We start from the raw sequence: 20,170 nt of genomic DNA, 5'->3' as shown, positions 1-20,170 counted from the left end.
CACTACGACTTTAGTCTCCCAAACCAGAAAGTAAGATGAATACAGAAATAAAATAAATTCCTTAAGCTTGTTACCACTCTGTATTCAAAACCAAAAAACTAGAAAAACGTTAGTTTAAGAAAATAAAATAGAAAAATCCGAGCCTACAATTTTCTTGTGTGTCCTTAAGGAATTTAATCCCCTCACAGTTGCCCATGGTTACGGATTAATTCCTCCCAGGATAGAACGGAATAACTACTCTGTAATAGCGGCACTTCAAATTACAGATTTTAGGCGAACTCAAATGGCGGAGCAAATCACACAAAATGCTTACGTTTTTACTTTGGAAAAACAATGCAGAATGCAGAAGATAGAGGGGAGAGATTTTCAAATTTTCGGTGGTGAAAAATGAGGCTGAGCATCTCTATTTATAGCCAACAGAGTTGAGTTCCAACAGGTGCAAAGGTGCCTGTTCGGTTGAAGAGGTATCTATTCAACATAATTTCTGTTAAACGGAATAGCTGGTCGCGAAATTGACTGTTGGAAGTGCCGCGATTTAATAATTTTCCGCGCAAATATATTAGGAAAGGAAATATTAAATGACGAAAATGGAAACTAAATTTGGTCCAGAAAATTATCAATTGACCGAAGCCTAGCCAAGAGCGAGCGATGACGACGACGGCTCGAAGCTTGCTCTCTTCTCAACTCTTTAAGAGCTAGAAGAAGTGCTTCTATATATAAGCACAAGAATTTTCCTCTTCTTATCCAATGAGGGACAAAGTTCCTTTGTAAAAAAAACTAATTCAAAATTTCATTTCCCTCCATTTCTTTTCCCACCATTTTTCGTCACACCTCTTGTGTTTTAATTAACAAAACCCAACATTAACTGCCAATTTCTTTCATTTGCCGTTGTCCAACATGTATGAATTATAATAAATTATTAAGTAGATTGATGCAAGCTTTTGGTACGTATCCAAAAGTTTGCACTTTTTAGGATACAAAAGAAGTAATATAGCATTCAGCGAGCAAGAGATATTTGAAGGATTATTTTTTTTCGTTCAAAAATATAAAAGAATTATGTTATATCATTTCCTCTTTGAACTATCAGGGGTTGTTTGGTACTATGGTGGTATAAACCAGAATATCCTATGGGGTAAAATATCTTATAAAATTAGCTATCCACTTTCTATATGATATAGCTAAACTACCATTTCAATATAAAATTTATCGTAAGATTAGCTATTATATATAACTAAATATGGGATAAATACAACCCCAAATTATATTTCGGAGTTATTATCCTTATCCCTCGTACCAATCGCCCTTGCAGTTTAAAAACAATTAAGAAGTTCCTTTCTTCGACTATAGGAATGATAGAAAAGCTCAAAGAAAACAAAAAAAAATTAGTGGTAATGAGAAAATACGAGAGTCAAAATCAGATTCTTATCCTAATGATTCTATCAACCACAATTTTCGTTGCGATATTAAATTGGTGATAGATCTACGGTGAGGCCCACTTGTACCTTGGGTCAAGATGGGTGGTTGTGGGGTCCAAGCTCATCCGACGTAATCCAACAGGCATTGGGCTTAATAGGGGTAACAATTTGAGCCCAAATCTTTTTGACCCGTTCAATCCGTTCAACGTTGGGCATGTTATTAACCCACTCATTTGTTGAACTCAGTCCATCTTGACGCAACCCATTTCAGCCCAAATTGATACATGAGTAATTTTGCTTAAATAACAGTAAAATAAATTATTATTTTTTTGGATATATTATAGAGAAATTTTCATAAAGCACTATCTTTTAGTGGTAATTAGCTATCTATAGATACCATTTGCTATATTACGGATTGTAGATACGTTTTCTGTTGTTATAAGATGTATTAGATGTATTTAAGCTATTGTATCCATGAATACAGTAGCAAAAATAGGCGTGAATCAGGGAAGTCCAGCTAATCAGTTGTCGTATTCGAGTGTATTCGACTGTATTCATGGCGTTAAATATGGGATTACAGCTGGACAGATTATTGTATTCGACTGTATTCACGGCGTGAAACAGGGGATTACACTGTTTTTAAACGGAAAGTGAATCAATTAACATAATAGACTCCTAATATAACTCAACAAACTCAATTATAACACACAAATTTTGTATTTCCGGTTATAAAAAAGATTCTGAACCAAAAAATACCCCAAAAATATAGCAATCTTCAGAGAAATTATATAATACATCTGAATACATAAATTATATTAATTAAAGAAAACATATGAATACATTCATGGAATATAGCGAGACAGTGAATACAATGAAATACATAGAATACAGCGGGATACATTGAAATACAATAAAAAAAGACAATGAATACAATTAAATACATAGAATACAACGAGATACATTGAAATACAATGAAAAAAAAAGACAATGAAATACAACGAAATACATTGAAATATATTAACAAAAAATTCAAGTTGCTCTGCCCCCGACTCCGTCGTCTTTGTCCAAGACCAATCCTAATGTCGTCCTGTTGAAGCAGCATCAGTATACATAAATGGTTGATTACGAAGAACAATTGTCCCACCTGCAAGTCCACAGCATTGTTGACGGAAGGAAAGGATTTGTGAAAGCAAGCAATAGATGGTCACTGGATCTATCATTAAAAAGAACGATGATTTTTGTTTTCTTGCTAAGTATTTATTTGCGTTCCTGAAACTGTACTGCCAATTGTTGAAATTATACAAGAAGAAGAAAAGATGATATGAGATCGGGAAGTAGAGAGAGAGGGAGAATAGATATGGGGTAGGGCATAAGAGAAATTTGAGGGGATATGAGAGAGAAAAATAATACAAAGCTTATCTTATGGCTTAAAGGTAGGAGGTGACCATAAATAGATATTTGGCTATAAAAAATCAAAAGGTAGCTATGAAATATAATTTTTTTTAAAGGGTATTTATTTAAAATAAATAAGGTATCAACCTTTGCTATAGGAGGCAACTATATTATATATGACTATAACAAAAGAAAAAAAGTCTTATTTGATAATTAAATAATTCATAATAAAATAACACACATTAATTAAAGCACGGTAAGAGTTGGGTGGGTTGGGCTAGATTCAAATTTTGGCCCAACTTGACCAAACCCATTTCAGCCCAAGTTATTTTTGGGATTTATTCACTCAATCTATTTTGACCCGCGCAAAATTAGTCTAACCCCCCACTTAACAACCCTAGGGCTTAATGATTCCCATTTCAATCAAAAAATTGCTGAAACCTTTTGGGTGATCTTTAACTAAATTTATTAGGACAATACTTAACAATGAATCGACGATTGTATGTTTGGTGAAGTTATGTTGATACTCTGCTTCGCCGTTGTTTCTCTAAATTTTCGCAAATAAATTACTTATAATTATTGAAAACCCAATATATGGTCCTAACTCTTTCTATGTAAACGTAAACAATTGTCATTTTTTAGTAGTTAAGACATCAAGCGACAAGTGCATAATACAACAAGTAATTTTAACAAGGGGAAGCTACCTTCTTGATTGATCACCACGACCCATATTTCACACCTTGATCGACCACTAGGGCTGCTTATAACACATACCAAAAAGAAAAACACGAGATGTTCATACTCTTTATGCTAGAACATTCCCTGTGACCATCATAGGAGAAGAGAGCAAGATGTTACTTTCTTACCTGAAAATATTTACGAGTGAAAAGCGTCGTAAAAGCTACGAGTGTGTCTTGCGTAGATGAATATCAACTCATTTCATTCCTATTATTTTAAATTTAACACTATACAGCTATTAGAAAAAAAGACCTACAAATAAGATTTTCTTCCAACACATCTGAGAAACTGATGATAGGCTATAATTACGTATTTTAGTCGCTTATTACACTCTAATTTACTGTACTTTAATTGAGTTTGAGCTTTAATCGCTAGTGTTTTGCACTAATTGTATGTTTTATGCCTTGTAGGAGTGATTCCGAGCTATATAGATGTTATGGAATGAATTCAAGTGATTTGGAGCTTTAAAGTTTGAGTAAAAGTTCAAGGAATTAAGCCGGGATCGTGTTTGGGGGTCAACGGATGATAGTTAGAGCGAACGAAGACTCCAGTGGGCAGATTGCGCACTGTCTAGTAAAATAGACATAACATTTTGCTCAGAACTCCATTTTGGCTCCACAATATATGATTGGAAAGCTAACTCAAAGGTCTACAACTTTCATGTTTTACGTTTTTCCAAATTCGGAACGGAACAGGGTAAAATATGCCCAGATGCGCGGCCGCGCTAGTTTTAGCGCGCCCAGAAACAGAAAGTCAGCCAATTAGCGCGCCCAGATGCGCGGTCAAATGCGCTGCAGCGCTAGTTAAGCCCGGGAAAAATGTCTCTTTTCACATTGGAGAAGGTATAATTGTTTGGGCTCAACCCTACTTGGTATATATACATAGGAGAACGTTTTTGGAGAAGAACTTTTGACCAAGGGAGAGCATAGAGCCGCCGTGGAGGCCGGGTTTTATCTTTTCTTCCACCAACTTAGTAAATTTTATGTTTCTTTGTATGATTTGTTGTTTTGCTACCATGTCTATGTGGAGCTAAACTTCACGTTCTAGGGTTGTGGTTCTGATGATAGGCTATAATTGCATATTTTAGTCGCTTATTACACTCGAATTTACTGCACTTTAATTGAGTTTGCGCTTTATCGCTAGTGTTTTGCACTAATTGTGTGTTTTATGCCTTGTAAGTGTGATTCCGAGCTATATAGATGTTATGGAATGAATTTAAGTGATTTGAAGCTTTGAAGTCTGAGTAAAAGCTCAAGGAATTAAGCCGGGATCGTGTTCGGGGGTCAATTTTGATAATTAAGTACGAACGAAGACTTGAGGAGGCATATTGCGCACTGTCTAGTAAAATAGACATAAATTTTTGCTCAGAAATTCATTTGGGCTCCACAATATATGGTTGGAAAGCTAACTCAAAGGGCTACAACTTTCATGTTTTACGTTTTTCCAAATTCCAAACAGAACAGGGTGAAAAACTGCAGTTTTGCCGCGACCGCGGCGGAACCGCGGTAGAAGATGGTCGCGGACAACTGAAGAATCAGAGGGCATGTTTGGCCGCGGTTCCACCGCGACCGCGGCAAAACCGCGGCAGGAAGCGAAAATTTCAGGGACTAAAGTGCAAAACATGGGATTTTAAGTCCTAAACCCTATATTAAACAAAGGAGGCCGGCCAAGAACAAGAGGAGGGGGGCATATTTTGGACACAAATTAGACCTAAGGAGGCGGAGAGACACTACTTTAGGGTTAGACAACACCCTTGGAGGCAAGAACACATTGGGAGCAAGGCGGAGAATTCTTCTACGAGTTTTTTCCTTCTTCTTCCTATTTTTCATTGTTGGTTATGACTTTTAGTATTGTAGTTTTACATACTATTATGAATAGCTAATTTGTTATCTAGAGTTTTGATAAAACCTTTTGTAGGATAAATTCTTGTTATGTTTTTATATAATTGAGCCATAGCTTTTTTATCTATTTGTTCAACTGCGTTTATATTGTGGTTGGTTGAAGAGCTCTCAATTAGCTGTGCCTATTTAGTATGCATAACTCGGGAGAGAGTGCATATTTAGGTAATTGTTGAACAACACCACTCCCAGAGTATATGAGGGATCAATAACCGAGGGTTTAAAGGTGGGATTAGGGATAACGAAGCCTTGGGTGCGATCTGAAGTGAGCTGTATTAAAAGCCAGCTAGCGTAGCTCGGGAGAGCGCGTCTAGTAAATTGTCGTAATTACTCGGGAGAGATTTACGGTAGTAAGAGTGCTCATGATCGGTAGAGAATACTTAGGCAAAATTATAGAAGACATAGCGGGAAGAATTCCGACAATTGGGGAAATCATAAATCTAGACCTCCTTAATCTTTTCTCTAACCCTCAATATCGTTAGTTGTTAACTTACTATTTTAATTTGTTAGTTAAGTAGTTAAACACAAGAATCTTAATATCTATAAGTTAGGAATTGTTCAAGCTTGTCTTCTTGGTGATAGTGAACAGTTGTAGCTAAACCTTAGTTCTCTGTGGGATTCGACTCCGGACTTGTAAACCAGATTATATTTGCAGCGACCGCATTGTCCTTTTTATAAGGCATAGTTGGGCGTGATCAAATTTTGGCGCCGTTGCCGGGGAACTAACGGTGTAGTTGTAGCTGTATATATTGCTAGGGTTCAAGTTTGAACTTTTATTTTGTTTTATTTTCTCTTGGTATTTTTTTTTATAACTGTTGATTTTAGAAACATGACATCTTGGAATTATGGGAATTTAGGTGTAGATAATTCTACTATTGATCTCCGTACATATTGTAAAGAAAACCACCCGTGGCAAAATTTTCAAAACGTTCCTGAGAGCGAGCTATGTGCACCAACTCAATCTTATTTGTGGAATGTGTGTGATGTGTGTGGTGGTAAAAATGGTCACCTTCATGGTTGTGCTTATATTTCTTATTTCCCCCAACCCCTTACTACGATGGTTCCACCTTTTCTTGTGAAGTTAATAGGAACAAAGAACCTGGGAATGCGGACCTGAAGGAGATCAAGGATATGCTAAAGTGTCTTCTGGAACAAAACAATGAGAAACAATTGCACATAGAAAGGCAAGAGGCAACTATTCGCAAGTTGGAGGCTCAATTGAGTCAAGTGGTTGGAGCTTTTAATGCTCAACAATCCAATATTGATGATAGTAGCAAAGAAGAGCATGAATTTGAGGTATTAATTGGGGAGGTCAAAGCAGAACATCAACAACCTAGCCAACTAGAATTTGAAGATGTCAATGTTGAAGAAGTGAGACTAGAGTCAGCCAAGGACATTGAGGATACAAATTTTGTTGACTCTAGTATCATTGATGTTGAGGATGCTGAAAGTCCTGAAGTTCATGTGTGTGAGCGCATTGGTCCTCACTCCAAACATTTTTCTACATTGTGCTTGGATGACGATATGAAAATAGAGTCATCCGAGCCGATTGAGAAGTCAAGGAATGAAGAACAAGGTGCCTATATTCTGGAATTTTTCTTACCAGAAAGACAGGACTACATACCTCATCTAAAAGCCAAGAAGTGTAGAATAGTACAATGGTTGCTTGGACCAATTAGATTTGTTCCTCCACCCCTGGAGCATAGCCGAAAACTTGATGCCAAATTGGGGGTTCAATTCATAAGCTCGAGGTGGAGGGAAAAAGTGATTCGCCTCGTGCCGCGACGTTAAATCAAGCGCTAGTTGGGAGGCAACCCAGCTTTATTGCTTTCTTTTATTTATTTTTTATTTTTATTTTTTTAATTGTATTATTTTTGTAGTGTCCAATTTTTTTATTTTCTAGGAGCATGGAAAGCAAAGGTATTGGAAGGATGCATCAGCAAACCAAATGGTTGGAACTAAGTGTGAGGTACCCACACGAAGGACCAAGCTTGGGAGAAGTCTGAGTACCCCATGAACTGCTAGTGCTTCGGCCTTTGGCCTACCAGGGAGTTTCTTTTACCCTCTTGTATGTATGGGTGTGCATCGGGGACAATGCACAATTTTAAGTGTGGGGTGAGGAGATTGTCTGGGTGATTTTTCATGTTACTTTAGCTGTGTTTTTTTTTAAAAAAAGATTGGACTTTTCCTGATGACGGATCTTCTAGACAGTTTTCTTGAGGGAAGTAAGTCTAAAGAAAATATCAAAAAGATTTTTTGTTTTGTTAGGTAGTGTAGCAATTACCCCTTGGTTTTTCTTTAAACCACGGTTCTTTTCCAAGGGTTTTATTTGAACCGGGTGTAGTTAGTTCTTTTTTTTGGGAATAGGAGCCATTGTGTTTTGTTTTGAAATGAAGCAATATCTCTTGACTTTGTTATGACTTGAGAATAGTGAGTACTTTGGCTGTGACGCTTAGGCTCAGTTTTTGACTCTTGTATAAGTACCTTAAATTGTATGATCTTAAATTTGCTTAACTGCTCTGACTAGGGTGTCTTGATGAATCCAATCCTGAGTGAGTTATGTGCCATGTGTGTGTAAGGTTTTGTGATATTCTGTGAAGTGCATTTGATGCCTAGAACTTGCCCCGTGTGTTTGCAAAGCGAAATAGTAGTGTTGTTCAGTCTTGGAAGTGATATAGGTGTTTTCTTGTTGAGCCAGATATGTATATTTTACCCGCCTAATTATTATGTATCGTAGTTAACCCCTTTGAGCCTGTAATCATGTTTCTTTGGCAACCACATTACAAGCCTTACCCATTTCTTCGAATTAACCATCTATTTGAACCATTGTAACCTCTCATGAGCACGTGAATTATTATGAACTATGTAAAAGTTAAAGTGTGGGGTGGTTGGTTTGGCTTTTGAGTGGAACTAATGAAATAAGGAGAAAGGTGCACTATTTTGAAAAAGTAAGAGCTACTTGAATTGGAAAAAAAAATTGTTGGATTCTTGTGAAAAGAAAAATTCCTTGATAAGTGGTGGCTCTTGATGTAAGTGTGCTTAAAGAAGAATGGGGTAATATACATTGATGTGAAGGTGGAGTTTTGGTTTGACATAAGTATGGGGTTTGAATGTTAAAGTATATATATTAAAGTGCTTAGGGAGGTGTAGGCACTCTTATATCTAAATGAATCCTACCCATCCCGTAGCCTACATTACAACCAAATAAAGTCCTAATTGATCCAAGATTGAATGAGCTCGATTAGTGGAGTAGTACACTACGGGCAAGCTTATGGTTCATCTTTTGTGGCATATGAATGTTATTTCTGAGAGTGAGTAGATTCTTTCTATCTTGAGTTCCCAAGTGTTCTTAAATTTTATTGTGTGGAACTACTCTCTTTTGTTGTGTGAGGGCACTTGATACATGAAGGAAAGGTAATGTCAGTGACCTCTATATTAGAGTAAGTGGGTGAGTTGTGAATAACGTGTGGTACTTGTGAGTCAAATTTTGATGTGAAGATGTTACGCTTTTGTGCTTAGTCTATTTTAAATACTCTTGGTGTGATGAGTTAGGAGAATTGTTTAAAAAGGTCGTGTCTACAAAAAAAAAGGGTGTAGTTTGATTGCTCGAGGACGAGCAATGGTTTAAGTGTGGGGTGTTGATGATAGACTATAATTGCATATTTTAGTCGCTTATTACACTCGAATTTACTGCACTTTAATTGAGTTTGCGCTTTATCGCTAGTGTTTTGCACTAATTGTGTGTTTTATGCCTTGTAGGTGTGATTCCGAGCTATATAGATGTTATGGAATGAATTTAAGTGATTTGAAGCTTTGAAGTCTGAGTAAAAGCTCAAGGAATTAAGTCAGGATCGTGTTCGGGGGTCAAAATTTGATAATTAAGTACGAACGAAGACTTAATGAGGCATATTGCGCACTGTCTAGTAAAATGACATAACTTTTTGCTCAGAACTCCATTTGGGCTCCACAATATATGGTTGGAAAGCTAACTCAAAGGGCTACAACTTTTATGTTTTACGTTTTTCTAAATTCCAAAAGGAACAGGGTGAAAAACCGCAGTTTTGCCGCAACCACGGAAGAACCGCGGTAGAAGATGGTCGCGGACAACTGAAGAATCAGAGGGCATGTTTGGCCGCGGTTCCACCGCGATCGTGGCAAAACCGCGGCAGGAAGCGAAAATTTCAGGGACTAAAGTGCAAAACATGGGATTTTAAGTCCTAAACCCTATAATAAACAAAGGAGGCCGGCCAAGAACAAGAGGAGGGGGACATATTTTGGACACAAATTAGACCTAAGGAGGCGGAGAGACACTACTTTAGGGTTAGACAACACCCTTGGAGGCAAGAACACATTGGGAGCAAGGCGGAGAATTCTTCTACGAGTTTTTTCCTTCCTCTTCCTATTTTTCATTGTTGGTTATGACTTTTAGTATTGTAGTTTTACATACTATTATGAATAGCTAATTTGTTATCTAGAGTTTTGATAGAACCTTTTGTAGGATAAATTCTTGTTATGTCTTTATATAATTGAGCCATAGCTTTTCTCTATTTGTTCAACTACGTTTATATTGTGGTTGGTTGAAGAGCTCTCAATTAGCTGTGCCCATTTAGTTTGCATAACTCGGGAGAGAGTGCATATTTAGGTAATTGTTGAACAACACCACTCCCAGAGTATATGAGGGATCAATAACCGAGGGTTTAAAGGTGGGATTAGGGATAACGAAGCCTTGGATGCGATCTGAAGTGAGCTATATTAAAAGCCAGGTAGCATAGCTCGGGAGAGCGCGTCTAGTAAATTGTCCTAATTACTCGGGAGAGATTTACGGTAATAAGAGTGCTCATGATCGGTAGAGAATACTTAGGCGAAATTATAGAAGACATAGCGGGAAGGATTCCGACAATTGGGGAAATCATAACTCTAGACCTCCTTAATCTTTTCTCTAACCCTCAATATCGTTAGTTGTTAACTTACTATTTTAATTTGTTAGTTAAGTAGTTAAACACAAGAATCTTAATATCTATAAGTTAGGAATTGTTCAAGCTTGTCTTCTTGGTGATAGTGAACAGCTGTAGCTAAACCTTAGTTCTCTGTGGGATTCGACTCCGGACTTGTAAACCAGATTATATTTGCAGCGACCGCATTGTCCTTTTTATAAGGCATAGTTGGGCGTGATCAGGTTCTTTCATGACTATTGTTATTCAGATATTGATTTTGATTTCTTAGTTTATCATATTGGTTTATTTATTCAATCCCGCACTTAATTATTTGATTGCTTGATCACCAATTGAATACTATCTACGAATCTAGAGTTGAACTCGAAAGTGGGAATTCTATATTGCATATAGGATTGAGTAGAGCAAGTTCTTGAACCTGGGCCTCGGGGAACGGATTAGCAATTGGGATAGACATATACCCAATTGCCTTGCTTGGTTGATTTACAGGAATTATAAATGCGTTCTTATTGATTCTAATTCCATAGACATATAGGCGTTAGGTTAGCTTGAATAGGCGAGTAAGAACTCGACATATTCTTATGAGCAATATTAACTCTGTCAACCAATAAACTAGATAAATTAGTTAGTTAATTCAATTGAAGGATACAATAGGAATGTTAGATAGCCCATAACCCTAGATCGTTTTCATTACATTGATATCATAAAAATCTGCTCTTTCTCTGTCCAAAGTTCATTATTTATTTTAATTAGTTTAGAATCAAATACTTCTAGGTTTAATTCTTGTATAGATAATTAGGATAGTCTAATTTAGTTAATAGTTAATCACAAGTTCTCGTGGGAACGATACTCTACTCACTACTTTATTATTTGACGATCACGTGCACTTGCGTGAGTGCGTTTGGCCGCAACAGAAACTTTTTAAACTTTTTTAATACAATAGAAAAGAAAGTTAGATGTGTGTGTTGTGTGACAATCTGTCTCCTACTCTTTGGCATAATTTGGGTGTCATTACTATCACGAAGCGGTTATAACAATGATAAATAGCTAGTCATGTTTGAAACTGTCCATTGTCTCAAAACTTTGCCGTCTAATTCAAAATATCTTCCCTTAAGCATACAAATACATTACTCCTCATATTACAAATTCTCCACAATCCATTTTCTGACCACTTTCTACATACCAAACTTATGTTAATTTCACTTTCATAAAAATACTTAGATTCTAAAGGCGCTACTGAAAGTCGTTTCGAAAGCCTTTGGTACATTGGTGAGTCTAAAATGGGAACCAAGGCCAAGAAGAAGCAGAACAAGGTAGTTAAATATATTGTGTCACCTTTCAAAGTATTAGTTAAAGCCAGAGAATTGTACATGAAAACCATGTTTGATTGTGCTCAGCAAGTTGGTCAAGTAGGCAATGTTGTGACATGTACAATTCCACATCAAATACCTCCTCACTTGCCAAAGAGCTTCAACAATAATAATGAAAATTCAAGGCTTAATAGAGAAGTGAAGAAGCAAACGACAGAATCTACTATGAGAAGCTATAGCATTGGGGTAGGAAGATTAGGCATAATTGATGAAAACAAGCCTTGTGATTTCAAAGAAATGGATGATAATAAGGTTGTCTATCCAAGATCTAGAAGTTACGCTCCCGTGAGGATCAAGAATCCAAACTTGATGACTTAATCTTTAAGATTATTATCATTAAAGTTGTTACACTTTTGAAATTTTGAATTTTGAATTTCATATTTTTGATAATTTTAGCAACTCTTTTACGTGTAATTTATGCTTGGTGCTAAAAATGTTGAATTCGGTTGAACTCATCAATAATGTATGGTCAATTCTGTTTGCTTATAAGTAGAATAATAGGACTTCTATTTTTAATTTCTATTTGCTAACAATAAATATAATATGCTTTTTGAGACTTTAAATATATAGTACTACCAAATTTAAGTTTAAAGGTTCAATGATATCACGATCGGCATCATGCAGGTTTCAAGATTGGCCATTATATTTCTGCAGGATTATATTGTCTTATTTCACTTACTAGATTCAAACTTGTCAAATAAATTAGTAATAAAAAAATAAGAGCAGTCCGGTGCACTAAGCTCTCGATATCTGCGGGGTTCAGGAAAGGGCCGGACCACAAGGATTTATTGTGTGCAACCTTACCTTGCATTTTTGCAAGAGACTGTTTTCATGGCTCGATGCATGATTTGCTGATCACATGACAACAACTTTACTGGCAATTGTACGAGATTTAATACTATATTCTTAAAACTTGAATAAGGAAAATGCAGCTTCTTTTATATACACAATTTTTTATACGTGTAAACCTACCATCTGTGCATGCTAGTACTATTATTTATTTATATACATAAAAATAAAAAAATAAAAAATAAAAAGGCATTCACGTTAAACCCCACATGTGTCAATCACCATTGTCCTATTTTGCTATATTTTTTCCGACATCTGCCACTCAGCACCGTTCGTTTTTCATAACTTTCCCAAATTAAAAAACGCATTGTTTAATTTCCTTAATTTCTGAATTCGTAGCTATCTCCAATTGTCATCTCCAATGCTATCGCTGCTGGGTGTCATTGTTTTTCCACTGCTGTTACTTCTTCCTTATGTAGTCTTGTCTCACTTCATTGTTGAAACTCTACCAGGCTTCAATGGAAAACTTCCTTTCAAACTCGAAACTGGGCAAGTATTGTCAATTTTCATATTTTCTGATAACCAAACCCAACAGCCTCCCTTATAATTATAATTGGTATGTTGATTCAGTTATGTAGGTGTTGGAGAAGAGGAAAAAGTGCAGCTATATTACTACTTCGTTGAGTCAGAAAGAGACCCAGAAAATGACCCTCTCATGCTTTGGCTCACCGGAGGTCCTGGTTGCTCCGGCCTCTCTTCCTTTGTCTATGAGATCGGTATGTTTAATTCATTTTCTCCTTTTCCTTCATAGTACTATTTTTAATTTTCCATCAATTTTATCATCAAGTATGCTGTAAATTTTTTATTACATTATGTAATTCTTGACCAAAAAGTGTTAATTCTTGACCAAAAAGTGTTAACTTCCGGTTAAAACGATTATACTTGTTTATTGGATGACTAAACCTAGTTAATGATAATTTTCCTAAATACTAAACTTTGAGGATGTGACTAAAGTGTAGACAGATATGGCAGAGTTTTAAGGATAACTTCCAATGAATATCTAAAGAGATGTCAGCAATAATGGAGGAATAATTAGCAATAAATAATAATAAATAACATTTAAGTAAATAGGAGGAGTGAATTCACCCAATAATGAATGAACTAGATGATTGTTCCTCCTGACAATGATGAGTGATAGGTAAATCCTAGAATGTTCGGACTATTCTTGGATCTGATGGAAAAGTATGTAATAATATGAGTGAGAATCTTGGAGTTCATTACTCAAATGGTCACTCAACTATCCCAAATTATCTCCTAAAGTCACTTTTCTTTCGTTTGTAACAACAAAGTCACCGAACTACTATTGCACTCAACTAGATTTCAAATTTTGGATTGGCCAAATACCTATTTTACCCTCTAAATTATAAACATTTATATTCTTCTTATTTTTTTTAAAATTTTTTTTAATATTATGATTTTTTCCTTTTTAATTTATATTGTGGACTTACATATAGAATAAATAAATATTATTTATAAATTAAAAAATAAAAAGTATTTAAGAATATATAATGCTGGAATAACAAAATAATGAGCATAGTAAAAAAAATTAATTAGAATAATTTTTTAGTAATAATAATTTTGGTATTAACAACAAAAATTCAAAATTTGTTTACACAATTCAGAATGAAAAAAAATAAAGGCTGTAAAATATATAATTCATGCACGTATTATAAAAATAATTATTTTAATAAATGTATTTTTATGGTATACATTATATATTCTTGAAAATTATGCTCAAATATATTATTATGTTTCTAACAACTTTCCGACGACACAAAGTTATGTCACCGGAAAGCAGGGGGACTATCTGTATAGGGTAAAATATGCTATGTTAAGTCGTGCATGGAATATATATAATATAATTGAGTATAATTTTCAAGAATATATAATGTATATTATAAGAATACCTTTATTTAAATAATTATTTTTATATTACGTGCATGGAATATATATTTTACAACCTTTATTTTTTTCATTCTGAATTGTGTAAATAAAGTTTTGAATTTTTGTTGTTAATACTAAAATTATTATTACGAACAAATTATTCGAAAAAATATTTTTACTATGCTCATTATTTTGTTATTCCAGCATTATAGATTCTTAAATACTTTTTATTTTTTTAATTTATAAATAATATTTATTTATTCTATAGGTAAGTCCATAATATAAATTAAAAAGGAAAAAATCATAATATTAAAAAGTTTAAAAAAAAATAAAAGAAGATAAATGTTTATAATTTAGAGGGTAAAATACGTATTTGGCAATCCAAAATTTGAAAAATCTAGTTGAGTGACCTTCTTAGTGCAATAGGCATAGTTCAGTGACTTTGTTGTTACAAACGAAAGAAAAGTGACTTTAGGAGATAATTTGAGATAGTTGAGTAACCATTTGAGTTATTGACTCGAGAATCTTGATGAAAAGGTAAAGTTTGTATCTTTGCTAAAGAGAGGGAATCTTCTTCTGAAAAGTGTTCTTATCAAGTGAATATTACATGTCCTTAGTCATTGATGTTTTTCTATTTATATGGGACATATCGCCAATAAACTCTAATAGTACATACGCAGAGAATATCCAATGGAGTATTCTCTTTAATATCCTATTCTAATAAACTAGTCGTTACAGCTCTTTCAGCCATGCTCGAAATCGACCATCGTCTGTATCTCGCCCACGGGCTTCGCCATCTCTTAGTCGACCTCGACTGACTCTTTTCTCTATGCGACTTCCCCCCAAATACAGACAGATTTCAACCCATACTGTTACCTTTTATAGTAATTAAATAAATTGTTATTCCAAAACTAACTCTCCTGAAGGCAGGGGCGGATGCACCTTGAAAATACCAGGTTCATTTGAATCTAACACTTTCGATGTGATGGATAGATTTACGTGTAGAAGTTCCCTAAAATTATAAGAAATACTCTCTCCGTCTCTTTTAATGTGAACCCATTTGACTGGGTTATACTCCGTCTTCTTTTTTTCTTAAACTCCGTGCCCATTCAAATGGGTTCACATAAATTGAAACGGAGGGAGTAATAGATATCAATCCATAACTTTAAAAATATAATGGATTTGAACCCATATAACTTAAATTCGCGGTGACTTAAACCCCTAATTATTGATTAGGTGTGTTATTATTTTAAACGAATATAGTCCACTTTAGTGGTCGAGGAGTGATGATACACGTGGTTCTTGGTCATATCCTAGTGGAAAAATATATATATATTTACAGCTACTTTAATTAAAAAAAAAATAGACAAGAACCAGAGGGTAAGGGCAGTAGTTTATAGATCATTATTCATTTAATATAGTCGCATGGTATTTGTTTTAAAGAAAAAAGAAGGTTAGAGGATGAAATTGCCTTTGCAGTTTGAGCCCCTTCCTAAAGATGAATTTACGTTATGTCTCATTTTATGTGACACACTTTTCTTTTTAATTTGTCACGAAAAAAATGATTTTTTTATATTTAAAAGTAATTTAACCGTAAAATTCTTATTTTACTTTTAATGAGATAATTTGTAGTCACAAAAGTGTCTAAAACTTTAGACTATAAATTTTAAAAGTCTTTTTTCTTAAACTCTGTGCCCAATCAAACACATAAAATAGTATCCATGGGTATCATTCAAAAGAAAAGTATAAAAAGAGGGATATAAGTACAAGAATTGACGGGCTTTTCCGAATCTTCTTTTTGACAAGAAAACAGATTCCCTCTATTACCAGTGTTATCATTACATATCAAGATATCATTTTTTTCATTAGATGAAAATCTTTTTTCCATTCAACTTATGTTAAAAGTCAATCTATTCAAATATTGTATTAATAAAATAAGACGGTACAATACTATAAACGGGTACATTATGAAACGATGGGTAGATACTCTCTTTTTCTGTCCGAAGTTCAGTCATTGACCTATGATTTTAAAATGCTATATTTATTTTACCCTTTAAATTATAGGCCCTCCTTTCTATATAAATTTTTATATCATTGCTTTTTTTTTTTTTTTTTCCTTTTCCTATCGGCCTTTCTTTCTTACTTCCGTTTCTTTTGTCACCTGAAATGTTTTGCCTATAATTTGGTGCCTTTTCTTTGCCTAAATTGTGTTGGATATTTTGAAGTTTTTGATTGATCGTCTTCGCATGTAAGAGTTAATAATGTAGCACTTACCTCTTTCTTTACCAAGCAGCAGTAGAGGAACACCAAAATATGCACAATGCTGAATATTTTTCGACAAGGTTTGGAGTTCTATTAATAAAAAAACATTTATTAGAGTAAGAGGAATAAACAAGAATGTTCTGGGCAAGTGTATTCTTCTCGTCTGCATTATTGTGCCTCAGAAGTTAATAACTTGCAAAAATGACACTTAATGCTTCTTTCAGGCCCTTTAATGTTTGATTATGCAAATTCTAGTGGAGATTTCCCGAAATTGGAGTTGAACTCAAATTCTTGGACCAAGGTTCTGTAACCTTACCTTTTTACCATTTGCTTGAATTTTCTCTGTTACTAGTTTATGCAAGCATTATCTGGTTTTAATTACTAGGTGGCAAACATAATATTTATAGATCAACCTGCTGGCTCAGGATACTCCTATGCAAGGACTTCGGAAGCTTACAACTGCAACGATACTCTGGCTGTAACTCTAACTTATGAGTTCCTTAGAAAGGTGAGAGAAATTTGTTCTGAGCAAATCTATCTGCATGTTTCGAGCTTTTACAACAACAACAACATACCTAGTGTAATCCCAGAAAGTGGGGTTTGAGGAGAGTATGATGTACACATACCTTACCCCTACCTTTGTGAAGGTAGTTCATCGAGTTTATACGTATAACTAAAATTGCTTCTTGTGATCTTCATGACATGGTTAAATATCTACCTTTTTTTGGATGTTTCAGACTAGCTAGCTAATAACAAATGCATATTCTTAATAAAAGTTAATATTTCAGAGAATAAAAATAAAATGTGATCTTCTGTCAAGTCAAGGCGTTGCCAATAAAAGCACCCTTTCTGACTCTGGAACATAATATCCTTTAGTTGCCTGGCACTATACAACAACAACAACAAACCTAGTGAATTCCCACAAGTGAGATCTTGGGAGGGTAAGATGTACGCAGCCTTACCCTTACCCCTACCGTGGAAAGGCAGAGAGGCTGTTTCCGAAAGACCCTCAGCTAGTTGCCTGACACGCTATAAAAAAGGAAAATGTTACTTTATAGGGAAGGTGGAGAAAGAGTATTTATCTTTGTTCCTCTTGAGTACTGTTTACATATGGTTAATTTCCATTACTGTGTAAGACTAAATTCCAAAATTCCATGATCTGCTAGGTTAAAAAATGTGAATAAAGGTTCTAATACAGTTCTGAAAGTCTTGATACGTTGTACTGGGATTCGTTATCCATTTTGTATTCTAAATCTTGAAAGAAGAAACTTAATGATTTGAGACCTGATGAAAAAAAGTGGAAAACCCTGTTTGAATCTTATTCTCCAACAGCATGTATTTATCTCATATCTCATGTCTCAATATCGTTCAGAACTTTCATTCTAATGCTTAAGGTAATCAAAAGGCATGAAACTGTTATAAGCAAATTCACGAGACTGAACTTCTTGTGCTGTAGTGGCTTATGGATCATCCCGAGTATCTCAAGAATCCACTATATGTTGGTGGTGATTCCTACTCAGGCATTTTTGTCGCACTGCTTACTCGCAGAATATACAATGGTATTGTATCTTGTACTTGAGTTAAGGATCAGTCTTTTTGTTATCTTGTTTTGTGACCTTTTTCTTTCTCTAAAGGTATTGAAGTTGGTGAGAAGCCTCGGGTGAATATCAAAGTATAAACTCCAATGCTTTCAGTTCGACATCTCTTTCTGCTGTTCTCATTATTAATACTTCTCATTTTAAATTCTGCCCTCAAACACGAGGTTTTGGATTGAATGTAGGGATATATACAAGGCAACGCTCTAACAGATCATTACATCGACTTTAATGGTAGAGTCATATATGCTCATCGTATGGGACTTATTTCAGATAAAATCTATCAGGTACTGATCTAATAGCTTATGCTCTGTACTCTAGCATTCAAGAAACTAACTGCTAGTTAATTGAATTCTTCAAATTAAAACAATTAGTTTCTTGATTGTAGTTCGAATAGATATTACCTTCAATTCATTATGATTCTGCAGTTAATCTTCTTTATGTTACTGTGTAGTCCACTAAAGCAAATTGTAATGGAAACTACGCGGAGGTCGACCCGAATAATGTAGCATGTCTAAATGATCTTCAGAGAGTAGATAGGGTAAGGGAGCACGTTTTGCACTTACAAAATATTAATATATCTTCAAAGATGTCTTAGACTTAAATTTTCCATTATTGCATGTGTGCAGTGTCTCAAGAACATACGCCGGGCACATATTTTAGAACCTTGGTGTGACCTGCCATTTTTAACGAGCATTCTCCAAGAAAATCCTACAAATGCCCCGTCGCTGTTCCCAATTGAAGGACCATGGTGTCGAGTAAGTCTCTGTTTCTTCCCTAAAGAGGCCTCGTTAGCATCATGTATTGTATTAATTCTGTTGGTATATTATACAAGAATGTGCACAAGTTAACTTTTTTAACCCCAAAACCAGGAAAAAAATTACATATACTCTTACGTTTGGGCAAACGATAAAGCTGTCCAGAAAGCACTAAAAGTTCGTGAGGTATGCAATTACGCTTTCTTATTCCCACTCTCCTTATCCAATCCCCCCNAACATGTACAAATAGTTCTTAATCTTACTCGTACTTTGTTTATGTAGATACAAGGTGAAGTATTCACAAAATGATTATGAGCTGACATATGCAACTGTTAAGGTAATGACCATTCCCTATCGCGAAAAGAACTCTAAAACCAACAGCCATTACATCTTGATCCTCCTTTCTTTCGTTTCATTTAATTTAGGGCGGGGGTCATACAGCTCCAGAATACAAGCCGGAACAATGCCTAGCCATGGTTGATAGGTGGTTTTCCGGTTTCCCTCTATAGTTTCACCGTTGCAAAATATTAATGTATTCATTTGTTTCTCTTGACATAAGTTGCATCTTTGAAATAGCAACGGTGCAACACCACCCTTTATTATGCTTATGTTATGTCTCTAAACATCCATACGTGTTTGTCCTGACAAAGTTATAAGAATGTACAACTTCCTATGGACGATGACCCGGTACATTTGACAACATCTTGCTATGGGCACGCAATGTCCTTGTATAAACGTAAAGTTGTACCCATTAGCCATTTTCCAGACTTGTTGCTAAAAAATATGTAGTGTTTGAAAATTCTTTGAGAAGTAGTCACTCTTAGTGCAGAAACACCATGGCAATGTCATGGATTTGGAACTTAAGCAAGTGAAAAATTCAATATATTGTCCTGATTTTTGAAATTGGATTTCGAACTTAAAAAAGGTGAAACTCCATGATAGTGTCTTGGATTTCTTCCATGATATAGTCATGGAGTTTCACTTTTTAAGTTTGAAATCCATAACAATGTCATGGATTCCAAATATTTGTAACTGTAACGGTCCTAAGGTAGCGAAA

The 20,170-nt window shown here is 35.0% G+C and overlaps 1 protein-coding gene across 1 annotated transcript; it reads left to right on the top strand.

Annotated features, from left to right (window-relative positions):
- Positions 12,854-19,878, top strand: LOC109233801 (serine carboxypeptidase-like 18). Its single transcript, XM_019399663.1, has 12 exons — positions 12,854-13,103; positions 13,185-13,330; positions 16,985-17,061; positions 17,146-17,268; positions 18,217-18,319; positions 18,395-18,432; positions 18,541-18,642; positions 18,810-18,896; positions 18,985-19,113; positions 19,228-19,353; positions 19,385-19,450; positions 19,539-19,878. The coding sequence occupies exons 1-12, from the start codon at positions 12,976-12,978 to the stop codon at positions 19,620-19,622; spliced, it is 1,209 nt and encodes a 402-aa protein (XP_019255208.1). The 5' UTR covers positions 12,854-12,975; the 3' UTR covers positions 19,623-19,878.

Source organism: Nicotiana attenuata, chromosome 10, assembly GCF_001879085.1.
Source record: "Nicotiana attenuata strain UT chromosome 10, NIATTr2, whole genome shotgun sequence".
Classification (NCBI taxonomy): domain Eukaryota; kingdom Viridiplantae; phylum Streptophyta; class Magnoliopsida; order Solanales; family Solanaceae; genus Nicotiana; species Nicotiana attenuata.
The sequence above is the reverse complement of the archived record's forward strand: the minus strand, read 5'-3'. Positions and strand labels throughout refer to the sequence as shown.